This window comes from Fukomys damarensis, unplaced genomic scaffold (genome assembly GCF_012274545.1).
Source record: "Fukomys damarensis isolate Sample0158 unplaced genomic scaffold, DMR_v1.0_HiC HiC_scaffold_16, whole genome shotgun sequence".
Lineage (NCBI taxonomy): Eukaryota > Metazoa > Chordata > Mammalia > Rodentia > Bathyergidae > Fukomys > Fukomys damarensis.
Genome location: NW_022900928.1, coordinates 133,967,053 through 133,980,391, shown reverse-complemented (window position 1 = coordinate 133,980,391; position 13,339 = coordinate 133,967,053). Strand labels below are relative to the sequence as shown.

Sequence of the window (13,339 nt, the reverse complement as noted above, 5' to 3'; positions counted from 1 at the left end):
CAGCATTGCAAGGTGACCCGGACCCTTCCTCTGTGTGGCCCAGGGGACTCAGGCTGCTTTGGGAAGCACGCCTAGAGAACTCACCTTCCCAGCCTTCTTTCCCGAGCCTCCATCCTGCCCGCAGCTTCCACACTGGTGTCTCCCAGTGGTCACACTCCCATCTGCCCCTTGGTGGCAGGGCTGGCAGGGTGGCTGCAGTGCTGGGGCTTCCTGGACTCCGTCCTGGCCCTGCTGTAGCTGGCTGGCAGCGCCTTGACTTTGCGGTAGATGATCTCTGGGATTTCCGGGGTCGCTCAAAGCCCACTCCTTCCCTGGCAGCTTTAAAATCCTTGGTCATTTCAAATGGGTGCAGAGGGAGGGGTGGGCAGGAATCCACAAGCCCTTCCTCCCACCTCCTTCCTGGAAGGGTTGGGCGGTGCCATGTGGAAGGTGATGCCGTGCAGCACTGCTGCACCAAGGCAGCCCAGAGACCTCTGAGCTCGGGCAGCAGCAGGAAGCCCCTCCGAGTGCCCCTGGCCACTGACAGGGCCCCCCTCAGAGTCAGGGAAGTCTCGAGTCCACCCTGTCACCTGCAGTGTTATGGCTGTGTCTAGATGTCACCCAAAGCCTCATGGAGTCACAGGTGGTGGTTTTTTAGAGGTGGCTGGATCTACAGTATGTGATGGTGGGCTTACAGGTGTGGGTACTAATCAGCCCACTGGTTTGCCACCACCCTAATCCCAGTAGCCTAGAGTATAAAAGGGGCAGAAAGAAGCTGCTAGGGTCCCCTGCTTGCTTTGCTGCCTTCTGCCGCCATGAACTATTTCTCCTCTGCCATGGGCTGCCCTGCCTTGGAGCCCGCTGACTATGGGCTGAAATCTCTACAAACCATGAATCAAATAAACCTATCCTCCCTTAACTTTGAGTGTCGAATATTTTGTCTCAGCAATGAGAAAAGTAACGTACAACGTCTGCTTTGTCTGGTCCTTAGCAAGTCACCCTTTCTGCTCATCCACAACCTGGTTTCCTGCACACAGGAGGAATAGCAGTCCTGGGATGGTTGGATGCTGTGAGCCAGCTCTCCACTGGCCTCTGGTCTGGCCTTCTGGGGACCCCTGTTGGTGAGGGCACTGCTGCTACCTGGCACCAAGCCAGAGCTTGGGAAGGCTGGGCTTCCCCTGAGGTTGGGCAGATTGGGGGTCAGGCCAGGTCCCTCTCTGGGCCAGGGTACTAACAGCTTCTCCCCAGGCCCCCAGCACTTCAGAACTCTGTTTCCTATGCCCGAGCCGTCCTGCTGACAGTGCCTTCCTCAGGTCTTCTCCATGCCTGGCCTGAGCAGGTGTCTGCTTCCTGCCAGTATCCTGCAGGAAACACCATCCTGGGGCCTCCCTCTTCCACCCAGTGCCATCTCAGTTTCCATCTGCAGGCTCTCAGCTGCTGCTTGCCCCCCAGTCCATCGTCTCTGTCCCCACGATCCCTGCTCACCACAGGCAGTCTCCGGGATGTGGGAGCCTTGCTGCTGTCCACCTCCCTACCTACCTGCAAGGCACTGCAGGTCAGCTGTGGACTGGTCCCCATGCACACAAGCCCCGGGGGCCTGGTGCTCAGGGTACACAGTGATTCCTGACCACCAGGTAACTGAAGGCTCTTTCCCCACCTGCACACAACCTGGTCCTAGACTAAAGCCCACTGAGGTGGAGCCCTCTTCCCTAATACCTTGTCCCCCACCCACAGTGTCTCCTGTAACTCTGCTGTGCTGTGGCAGCCAAGATTGCTGGACTTGATGGTTCATCAGAGGCAGATTATAAAATGCAGGTTCCCAGGCCTCGCCTCCCATCCAGCAGGACTCTTCATTTTCCACACAGCTCCCGAGATTGTTGGCAGTGCTCACCTATCAGCACTTCCATGCCAGGGCCAAGAGCTGCCTTCCTAATTTATAGCCAGGAGGAGCTCAGGAGATGGGAGTGAGGGACTTGGTAATGCTGGTGTTTTGTCAGTAAAATGCACCAAGAGGTCATCCCCAGTGCTCTTTCTAATGTTTGACGACATTTCTCCTGCAGCTTCTCCAGCATGAGTGGATACATGGAATTTCCCCCGAGCCACAGCAACCCCACCAGGGATCCCATGGAGCCCCGGCCCAGCCCGGCTTCTCTGCAAGAGGATGTGGACATGGGCAGCGGCTCGAGTGGAAATGAAGCCCCCGAGAGCTGCTCCATGGGGCAGGACTCGCAGGGCAGTGACTGCGACGACCACGGGAAGGAGCAAGGGATGCTGGTGGAGCCGCCCGACACCCGGAGGTGGGGCAGTGGCTGCTTTCTCTGGGAACCTCGGTGCTTGTGATGGGGTTGCTTCTGCACCAAGTTCCCCGAGATTTCTGAAAGTCTGACTCTCAGAGGAACTAGAGTTTGCAAGGACCCTTCCCTGTCATGAGGACACCACTGTGTATTTGTGTTGCTGACCAGTGGATGCTGCACCTAATGTCATGGCCCCGGGGAGGCCACAGCTGCTCACACTGACAGGCATTGAGAGACCACGCCCAGCCACTTCAGCCACGTCTCTCCGAGTCCAGCACCAGCTCTCCTGACAGCTGGCTGCTTCATGTTTACCTTAATCTTGTGTTTCCCCCATGCTGAGGTCATACCCTGGACTTCATGCGTGCTAGGCAAGTGCTTTGCCGCTGCACAGTACTCACAGCCTGCCTCATGTTTCCCCACAGTCCTCCTGCTGAGGCGCTGGTGACCTGAGCAGTTCCACTGGCCGGGTGGGGGTGGTAGATGGAGCCTGCAGTCGTCTGAGTTCTGCTTCTCCTCTCTTTCCTTCTCCCAGTGCCTTTGGCCTGATGATGGCTGAGCCTGAGCCCAACCTGTCTGCAAGCGGCTGCAGGTGAGGCCCGCCCCACACCTGGATGGAGCAAGGATGGTGGGGAGGTCCGGTCTGGGCAGTGCTGTGACCTTGTCCAAGGCCCACTCAGGCCCCCAGTCCACACAGCCACCCAGACGCCCACTGTCCCCATGGCTTCCCAGAGCCCCCGGAGCTGCTCCCCGCTCTGCCTAGTCCTGGGCCTGTTCCTTGCGAGCATCCTTCCCTTTTTGGGTATTTGTAACAAATTATCCTTGTCGTGTCACCTCTGGAATAAAATTCACTCATCCCTGGGTGCGGGCGCTTTGCCACCATGCCCTGGGACACACAGTTTCCATCACTGTCCCTGCACCTGTCTGTGGGCCGGCCTCCATCAGCATGGGCCCACTGTCCTGCTATCCTCTCATCTCTGTGTCCTTCTCAGAAGCCCTTTCTTCCGTTCCTCTGCACTCCTGGCTCACTGCGAGGCCCCATCCCCACTGTGCAGGGAAGAAGGGCACAGCTCAGGGACAGGCAGCCCTTCCTGGGCAAGAGCCAGCTCTGACCCAGGGAGGGCAGCCATGGAGGAACTTCCAGCAAGCACTCAGGTCAGCACAGGGCTTGTACTGAGCAGCTGTCTCCTGTCAGTGTCCCCAGACAGTTTGGCTGCCATAACTACAAGGGTGCCGCCGTGCCTCAGTGGGTGAGGCTGAGATGCCAAGGAACACTTTGGGGAGCCCCTCAAAAGCCACCCCAATCAGGTTTCTCCAGAAATCACACCCAGGAAGTTCACATCTGATTGCCTCTGTCTTGACTTTCGCAGCATCGAGCAATCTGCCAAAGCAGACACTCATAAAGAGCTGATAAAAACCCTGCGGGAGCTGAAGGTCCACCTCCCTGCGGACAAGAAGGCCAAGGGCAAGGCCAGCACACTGGCCACCCTGAAGTATGCCCTGCGCAGTGTGAAGCAAGTGAAAGGTAAGTGCTCCTTGCGCACAGGTGGGAGTAACCCTAACCCACACCGGAGCACAGGCAGTGTTGACTCCCTGGAGCTCGCGGCTGATACAGCAGGTCATGGCAAAAGCCTCAGTTCACTGGAGCTTTTCCACTGCACTGGACTTTTAGGGGAAAACAACAGATAAAAAGCCAGGGGCTATAAAAGAATCTAAGGTGTGAGAAAATTTACCATAAATATTTAAATATTTTTAAACTTTTCAGAGTAAAAGACCGTTGCCTTTAATCCCCCTCAGAATCTTCCCCTCACTTCAAACACACTCATCCCACTGTTTTTGGTACTTTCTGAAGTGGCTCTGGAAATCCTCTTTTGTGAGTGTTTTCAGCTGTACTATTTGGCTGCCTTGATGTCTGAATCCATTCAAAACCTTTACTCTCTGTGGTCATTTTGACTTTGGAAAGAGCCAGAAGTCACACAGTGCCAGATCTGGTGAATAAGATGCATGAGGACACAATGTCTTGTTGTTGACAGGAATTGCCATGAACAGTGGATAAACGAGGGGTAGTCGAAACATACAGTGAATATTTAAAAACCATACTACAGTAAGAGGTGCATGGCGGAGAATCCCCCTCTATGGACACTCCCTCACTTATCCCATGGCTCTTGGCAATGTGGTCTTTCACTGTACTGAGGTGTTTTTTTTAAACTCAAACATTCACTGCTTCCTCCTATCACCCGTGTGTTTACTCCGCTTGCCTTCAGTTGATGCCCTGCCCACCTTTACTGTGTGAGGTGAAAGGAAGCAAGAAGCAGGGTATTGCCAGATTTCCGGCTTTTAGATTCATAAACTCTCGTGGTTCATTTCTTGTCTGCCTAAAATTGTGTGAATTTCTGCCCCCGGCCATTTCAACCAGGAAAGGAGGAGACAGGGCAGAGCAGCACCAGCCATCAGCTATGAAACCAGGCAGCTTCTGGAGGGCAGATCTGGCTCCCACGTGTGACTATCTGGACTTTGTGTCAGGAGGCAGAGTAGGAAAGGCTTTTACTTGGCCAGTGAAGAGCAAGAGGAAGGCTCGTGGGAGGATGCAGGAGACTGTGAGCAGACACTGCAGGTGCTCACCGTGCAGCATACCCACAGGCTCCCAGACCTCCACGGGTACCTGGTCCTCCTGCGCTTGGCCTCTCACTGGCAGGGCACAGGCACTGCCTTCTCCAGCACACACAGGGAGCTCTGGCCATAGAAGAGGCCGGCACTGGTCAGTGGGCCTGAGCTGGGCACCAAGCCTGGCTTGGTCCTCCTAGAAGGGCTCAGCTGTTGGTACCACTCGACTGGCCCGAGAAGGCATCAGTCTGTTGCTGGTGACAGGGTTGTGAGCTGGAGAGTGTTTGGCTGTCACCCCCATCTCAGCAGTACATCCCACTGTGACCTTAGGCTGTCAGGGTGTGTGCCTTCTTCACCTCACAGTGCCCCGAGGGTGGCAGGCCCTGCCCATCACAACAGGAAGAGTGGAGAGTGGCACCTCTGGCAAAGGTGAGGCCTGGCCCCCAGGTTAGGCAAGGCTCCTCATGGTAATCAGGGAGCACTCAGCTTTTCCTGGCCAGCCAGTAGGTTGCTGGAGTCTCTCTGTGTCAGGGCGCCGATATCACTGTGTTGTGTGCTGGGTATGCCCACAGCTTGGGGCATCTGTCCTCTTCAGCCCAAGGTTGCTGCAGCCTCATGCCCCCAAGCTGTCCATTTTGTGAGATTCATTTTTGAAAACCAGCCTGGCTGCTGGTCAGAGCTGGTCAGTCTTGGGTTGCTGCATGGGAACCTAGTGTCCTGGGGGCCTGACCCTGCTGTGGGGCACTCAGCTCTGGGGCCATGTGCCCAAGGACAGTTGGAGGGAGTCCGCCTGACCAGCTGGCAGCTCTGGTCACAAGTGACTGTTGGTCAGAGTGTGAAATTCTTGGGGTTTGCAGCACCTTCAAAACTTAGGAGCTTAGGGCTGGGGATTTAGTTCAGTGGTTCCACCGCCTGCCTCACAAGCTCAAGGATCTGAGTTCAATCCCTGGTACCCACCCCCACACACACAGAAAAAACTTAGGAGGTCTTAGGTGGAGAGGTCACACCCTGACAAGACCCAGCCGAGGTCCAAAGGCCTCAGCACCCCAGCACAGAAAGCTTCACTCCCCCCTCACTTGGGACTCTGAACCACAACCCTGGGTTCCAGCTTTCTAAGGGCCCATGGCTGTGGGGACAAGATCCAGCTCCTGTGCATCTGTCTGGAGCAGGGGCCATGGCGGCCCATGAGCAGTGACACCCCAAGACCAGCTTGGTCACCCCAGAGCCCTGCTGTTGGGCCAGGCCACAGGAGCTCAGAGCCTGTTTCTAGCACTTCCTTCCAGATGTTGGGTCTGGGGCCTGCTTACTGTTTAACAGTCTGTGGTGCCATGTGCAGGTGTCTGATAGGGTCAGCCAGGGGTGGGATGAGGAGACCCACCACCACCATGAGACACTAAGTTAGTGTTATACCACGATCACAAATCCTTCTGGGGAGAGAACGCTGCACCCAGGTTACCTCAGTAGAGCCTTTACCAGGCGGAGGTTCCAGGGAAGGTGCCCAGTCATCCGCTCTTAGTGTACCCTGCATCCCAATTGAGTGCCAGCCGTGTCCCGGGAAGACACCACCCACATCTGCCTTGTGTGGTTGAGAAAAATGCAGCCCCACCTGCAGGAGTTAGGGACAGAGTCCTCATCACTCTCCTTGCTGCTGAGGCACAGTGCCCAGCATCACTGCTTAGAGGAGGAGAGTTTATTCCGGCTCCCATTTTGGTCTGTAGGGCTGGTGGGACAGCATGGCCAAGGGCCTGGCAGACAGGAAACTGAGTGAAGGTAGGGCCAGGGACAAGACACACCCTTCCATGCCACACTCCCAGTGATGCCTCTTCCCACCCCAGACAGCGAGTCAGCTATGAGCCCCGGAGTCCAATCATTGTCCGAGGGTCATCCATGAGTGCACGGGGCTTGGGGGCCACACAGACCTGAACCCCAACAGGCTGTGCCGCCACCCTGGCCTCTCCTGCTGAGTGTGCACATGGTTTTCTGGCAGCTAACGAGGAGTACTACCAACTGCTAATGTCCAGCGAGAGCCAGCCCTGCAGCGTGGATGTGCCCTCCTACACCGTGGCACAGGTGGAAAGTGTCACGTCTGAGTACATGGGGAAGAACGCAGTAAGTCCCGGGGCCGGTGTCCAGGGCGTGCCTTCCGTGGTGAGAGCGGGGTGTTGGAAGCGGTGCACTGCTCCCAGGGGAGGAGGTGAGGCCGTGACCTGGAGCGCGCTCTGGCTCCAGGCTTCCACCTCTCCGTGTGACATGGCCCTCCTCACCCCGACCGGCCTGTCCACACCCTGCAGGTGAGGAGACAGACTTAGTAGCCGTCCTTTGTCCAGGCTTCCTGGCCATGGTGGAGTCTGAGACTCCAAGCCCACATGTTCTGAGTGAAGCTGGGGACCAGAGGTCCAAGTTCCCAGCCAGGGGGACAGTCCAGCACGTGCTGGGCTGTGGCTCCTGGCCTCTTCCATGTCCTTGCTCCAGTGTAACCAAGGGATGCCCGGCCCTGGGCCTGGAGAGAGCAGGGCTGTGATAGGCAGGCAAGGGGAAGGAGGGCTGCCCTCCACCCGAGTCCCCCCAAGACGACAGGTCTTCAGGCCTTCATGGTGAACCTCAACTTCTGGGACCAGGCTAGTCTGGGGCCTGGAGACCCCCGACCTCCTATGGTCTCCTTCCCATCTGCCTGCTGTCTGACCTGCCATCCACTTGCAACACCTGAGTCCTACTCTTCCTTTCCAGGACATGTTTGCTGCGGCCGTGTCCCTGGTTACAGGGAAGGTCCTATACATCTCTAGCCAAGTGGCCTCCACATTTCACTGCAAGCATGATGCCTTTAGCGACGCCAAGTTTGTGGAGTTCCTGGCGCCCCACGATGTCAGCGTGTTCCACAGCTTCACCACCCCCTACAAGCTTCCGTCCTGGGGCCTGTGTGGCGGTGTAGGTAAGGCCTGAGGGAAGGGGGAAGATTTGGGGGGTGTGGGAGGTGGTTCCCCACTCACCTCTGCCAGAGACCAGCCCTACTGGCAGAGGTGAAAGGAAAACGGTGGTTTATCTCTTCAGAGGAAATTTAGAGAAAAAACAGTCCTTTTACAAATTTCAGAGGTAAGATTTCAAAAAGTGTTCAGCACTTCAGAAACAAAGTCGTGGTGAGGAACTGGCATCTTGGACATGCAGGGTGTGGGAAAACCGCTGCCCTTTGGCTTCAGCAGCATAAGGGACAAGCATGGGATCTTGCAGAGTGACTTCTTAGGGCTTGTCACCTTGGTGGGAGGCAGCCGATCAAGGCCAGGCTGTGAAGTCTTCCACCTCTGGGTGCAAAACACCCACTTGCTGGGCACCACAGACCCAGTAGACTGCCTGTACACTGGGTGTTACCTTCCCACAGCCTGGGCTGGACAGTTTCCACTATCCCACGCGCCTCATGTCCAGGCTTCCCTTCCCTGTTCCAGCTGGGCCTGTGTCTTCCCATCCCTGGAGCCAGCTTTGGACATGGCTGCCTCCAGCTTCCCCTGCCTGCTGCCGAGAGACCCAGCTCTTTCCCATGCCAGCTGCTGTGGTTTACATACGGCTTGTCTCCTTCCAAAACTCACATTGATGTGGCCCTTGTGGCTTTGAAGGATTGGAGCCTTTCTCTTGGTCCAGCTGTCACTCCCAGGAATGGATCAGTACTAAGGAGTGAGTCACCATAAAGCGAGGCTGCCCCTTGCGTTGTCTCTTCGGGCCTCAGTGGGACCAGCATGTGGCCCTCACCAGCAGCTGGACAGGTGCTGGTGTTGTGCTGTTGGTCCTCACAGCCTCCGAAACTATGCAATGAACAAGCCTAAAACAGAAACAAACTCAGTACTAAGAGGAGGGACATTGGTATAGCGATTCCTAACCATGTGGCAGTGGTGCTGGCTGGATTGGTTCCAAAGTGACATCTGGGGCTGGGGATTTAGCTCAGTGCTTCCGCCACTTGCTTCACAAGCACAGGGATCCGAGTTCAATCTCCAGTACCAAAAAAAATAGAAAAACAAAGTGACATCTGGAGAAGCCTGAGTGCACCGGCTGACTCTGTGATGTGGCTTGGGAAAGGACAAGAAGATGGGGAGAGCAGGGAGTTCCTCCTGGAGCATCAGTGGAAATCTGAACACCAGAGGAAGGGCATCTCCAGAAAACTGAGGTATTGAGGCCAGTTTGATGGCCTGACCAATCACTGGGGGACACCCAGTTGCCTGATGAGGGATACAAAGGACAGGAAATAAAGAATAAAGAATGAATGCTAGTTTATTACTAGGGGGGCCAGAAACTGATCTCAGCTCTCTCCTGGCTAAGATGAAGAGCTCTGGATTCATCGGTACTTATGATTATACAGCATAGCAGGGGCTATGAGGCAGATGCAGGGAACAGCAGAGTGAATGCACTACCAAGCCAGGCTTGGAAAAGGGAATACCTGTATTCTTGTGAGGGACAGGTCCCAGGTAACAAGGCACCCATGCTATCCTGCTATCCTGCTAACGAGCCACCTGCACTATCTTGACTAACGTTTGATGGTGGAGAACGGCTGCACAGCATCCTAACTCCTCAGCGGCAGTGTCTCCTTGATGTAGAGACATCACAGCCTCATTGATCACTGAGCCCTCAGTTGTGACCATGGGCACAGGGAAGTCCATCTCTGCATACCAGCTGAGGGTCAATGAGCATTTCCCACTTAGGCCATGGAGTGATCTTAATAACATCTAATGCCTGCTGGCTGTGGTTTCACACTGGCCTCCTACACTGGGATAAAGCCATCATCGTGGTAAAGTAGCAGGGACTTTGGCAGAGTCTTGTTCATGCCTGGGGCTGGTGAAAGGTGGAGTTCGAGTGAGGAGCTAGGATTCTGGTGGAAGAAACGCTCAAGCACTGCTCTTTGTTGAATACAGTGAGATAGGCGAGGACAGGAAGAGAAAAGTTACCTTTCAAAGGGAAGCAGAGTGGAACACGTTGGCCTGCCCTGCAGAGTAGAACCACAGGCGTGGCCAGCAGCTATTTACCAGAGCTGCTCAGCTGCCAAGAGAGCAGGTGCCATCTGTCTGCACAGTTGGGAGGAGGCTTCTGGGAGCCCCTCTAGGATGCCCAATCTTCACAGGCTCCCAGTAGAAGGTCACCGCCTGGAGCTGCCTTGTGCCCAGTTCAGCACATGCACAGCTCTCTGGCCACGGCTCCAGAGCATGAGCCCCAATCCTGGGCAGAATCCACCTGGTGCTATGTCTGCGGGAGGTGTGGCTTCCTGCACCAAGACTTCAAAAGTTGTCACAGGATCCCTCAAGTCCAGGCAGACGCCTCCCAGGGAGCAGAGTCACCAGTCTCCATCAGACAGCGCCTGGGGGAGGCGTTGAAATGGGGCCACCATCCGTGTTGCCTGGGAAGCTGTCCTGTGCAGCCCCAGCCTGTGAGCCCCAAGTATGGATGGAGCCAGCAAAGCCCTGGAGGTGGGGCAGCCCAAATGGGAGACCCGGCAGGTGTCAGCGCCAGGAGGCAGCACACGGAGGACAGGAGGACCCCGCAGCCTGAGGCATGGCAAATGTGCTCTTGATTTCACATGTGTCTGGGCCTATGACCCAGCCTGAGCCCACCCCTCCCCTCAGAGTGGGCCCCGGCTGCCCACTGCTGTGCTTGGAGGTAAAGAGTGTGTTTTGACCTCACCAGCTCACAGATGGACTTTGGGATGTCGAGTTGGTGCTGGAACACCTTCAGATTTAGAACCGCAGGATGGAGCAGTTGCTTTCGGCTCCCCGAGGACTTGGGTTTGGGTGGGTGGGGCAGCTTGACTACAGCTCCTTGGGAAATGAGCTGAAATGCAGTGCGAAGTGGCCTTTAAGAGGTGACTGAGTGTGTGCCTCAGGTGTGAGAGGGCTGTGCTGGGGCACAGTGAGTCACCTGCAGTGGTCCTCTGGAAGCAGGGCTCCCCTCCTGTCTGTGTCTTCCACCTGCACCCTCTTGCCCTGTCCCTCCATGATAACATAGTGCAGAAGCCCTCGCCAGGCCCTGGCTCTGTTCCCTTGGACTTTGCAGCCCAAGAACTGGGGGCCAAAAGAAACCTGGATTCTTCATAAATCCCAGTCCTGCCAACCCTGGGGGTGTGTGCCTGTAATCAGTCTGACGGGAGAATCACCATTTCAGGGTCCTCCTGGAAACTTAGCACGTCCCTGTCTCAAAACAGAGGACTGCGTTTGCAGGGTGAGTGAGAGGACACGGGCGTGGTTGGCTGTGGACTGGCAGGGATGCCGCTCTGTCTGTGGATTTACCGCATAAGGGGCGGATGCTGCCCCCACCTCCTCCCATGGTGACGCCCCGTAATGTCAGGGCCCGGTGAATCCTCAGAGGCCTGGCTCCAGGCCAGCCGTTTCATTTCTTAGCCTCATAATTGTTCATTTCTTTCAAACAGAGGGAGTGTATGCGAATGATCATGCTAAGATTCCTTTGTTTAAAATGTCTTCCAACTCTCATGGGAAGGTCCCGTCCTGCAGTACTGATGAGGTCACCCAAGCCATGGTGCTCAGGTTGTTACTAGGCATTTTAAATGGTGGAGTAAGTTGATACTTTTCAGGGTACCGATGCAAGCTCCCGGATGCCCTGGTTGTTTCTTCCATAACTGAATATCCCCAAAGTAGATAGCGTGGGGTGCTCAGGCTTTCTCTGAACATTCTGCACACAGCCTGTGAACTCCAGAGGGGAGCGCTAGTGGGTGTTTGCAGGGCCTCGTGTATCATTTCCAAAATGCTAAGCTCCTGACTGTAACATTTCCCTACATATTCGGCAGGCACTCTTTTGAGGCACATTTTACATAAGCAGTAATGGTGAAAGCCCTGGTGCTTGGTAAACAAGCGTCCCTGCCACTGTGCGGCCTGCTTCTCATCCATCTGGAGCAGTGGACTGCTTTCCGGGCACAGGTGGTTGACTGGGGCCATTTCTTCCAGATTCCTTTACTCAGGAATGCATGGAGGAGAAGTCTTTCTTCTGCCGTGTGAGGTGAGTCCAGCTCCCTGATGCAAGTATGGTGCTGGCTCTGCACCCCTGGTCCCCTCTGCCCCATCCCTGCAGGGGCTGTGGGACTCACTCCACACCTCAAATGTGTGCAGGTACACAGCGTGGCCAACTGGGAGGGTCACCTGCTCCTCCCAGTGTCACCTACAGGAACATGTGCTGCCCACAGTGGCTGGGGAGGGCGCAGCCTGTGGTTTGCATGTGTTTCCTTGGCCAAAGACCCACAGTTTTCCAAGTAGGCTCTTGGTGCACAACCTGGGGCCTGGGTGGGTACCCAGGGCAGGCACAGCTTCCCTGGTCTAAATGCAGGTTGTTCAACAGATCTGCTGCCAGCCAGGACTGAGGCTTCTGTGTGCAGGGTCCAGGCACCTGCTGCCTCCAGTGTGCCCGGTCCCCCAGGGAATGTCCTCAGACAGCTGGGGTGGGCTGAGCAGCAGGCAGGACAGGCCCTCTGTTCCCTCCTCTCAACAGTGTTGGGAAGAAGTACGAGAATGAGGTCTGCTACCAGCCATTCCGCATGACGCCCTACCTGGTCAAGGTGCAGGAGCCGCCAGGGGCTGAGAGCCAGCTGTGCTGCCTGCTGCTGGCAGAGAAGGTGCACTCCGGCTACGAGGGTGAGCCCTGCCCAGCACGGGCACATGCCACAGCTATGCCTGGGCCTCCCCCGGCCCACCGCCGGTCTCCCTTGCATCCAGTGCTCCCCATGTAGGTGAAGGTGGCACCAACCTCTGTCCTTGTGTCTAGGCCATGCCAGGCCCCTCTCCCTTCCCCTAGCTGCTCTCCTTTTGTGTGCAGAGTGAGACAGGTCCTGATGTCTCTCCCATCTTTGTCCCCTTGCCTCATGGGCCCCTCTCATGGGCAGCAATACCACAGCCCCCTCCAGAGTACCACACACAGTCTCAGCTCTGAGATACAAAGCCCGGTGTCCTCAGTGTTTCCACCTGGCCTTCACCCTGTCCCCTCCTCTGTCCACCTCACTGCAGCCTGGACTGTGGCCTGAAACAGGATCCAGATCCTTCTTTCCCAGCCCAGAGGACTCATGGTGCCAGGCACCCACGTGGCATCATCCTGTGGTGCCTTGAGCTGCCCCGCTGTGACACTGCAACGTGTGGCTCTGCTGCAGTGGCAGCTCTGTGGGTTCTGGGACCCAGCCTTCATGGGAGCAGGTTCAGGAGGAGCCCTGGGTGGCCTGGGTCATTGGGCTGGCAGTGCCCCAGAAGCCAACAGCGATTCCCACTCCTGACAGTGACAGAAAAGTGTTCAGAAGCAAGCACATGGTTTTCTTTACCATGTCCAAGGCACCCTGCACATAGAGCATTCCCTTCCAAATACTCAGTAAGGGTTTAGAGGGGCCACCTACACCTCAACACCTTATTCCCCTAAATTATCAGTCTCTAAGAATAGGAGATTTTGGCTGGGGATTTAGCTCAATGGTTCTGCTGCCTGCCTTGCAAGCGCAAGGACCCGAG

The 13,339-nt window shown here is 56.1% G+C and overlaps 1 protein-coding gene across 3 annotated transcripts in view; it reads left to right on the top strand.

Annotated features, from left to right (window-relative positions):
- The first annotated feature begins 938 nt into the window (after nucleotides 1–938).
- Nucleotides 939–13,339, top strand: part of Per2 (period circadian regulator 2) — a 30,112-nt gene continuing 17,711 nt past the window's right edge. For all 3 annotated transcript variants that reach the window (XM_010626157.3, XM_010626156.3, XM_010626155.3), the window contains exons 1-8: nucleotides 939–1,100; nucleotides 2,040–2,276; nucleotides 2,806–2,862; nucleotides 3,641–3,795; nucleotides 6,862–6,983; nucleotides 7,602–7,803; nucleotides 11,804–11,855; nucleotides 12,342–12,484. In XM_010626157.3, coding sequence (XP_010624459.1) covers nucleotides 1,036–1,100; nucleotides 2,040–2,276; nucleotides 2,806–2,862; nucleotides 3,641–3,795; nucleotides 6,862–6,983; nucleotides 7,602–7,803; nucleotides 11,804–11,855; nucleotides 12,342–12,484 — 1,033 coding nt within the window. In that variant the 5' untranslated portion in view covers nucleotides 939–1,035. The remainder of the gene's footprint in view (nucleotides 1,101–2,039; nucleotides 2,277–2,805; nucleotides 2,863–3,640; nucleotides 3,796–6,861; nucleotides 6,984–7,601; nucleotides 7,804–11,803; nucleotides 11,856–12,341; nucleotides 12,485–13,339) is intronic.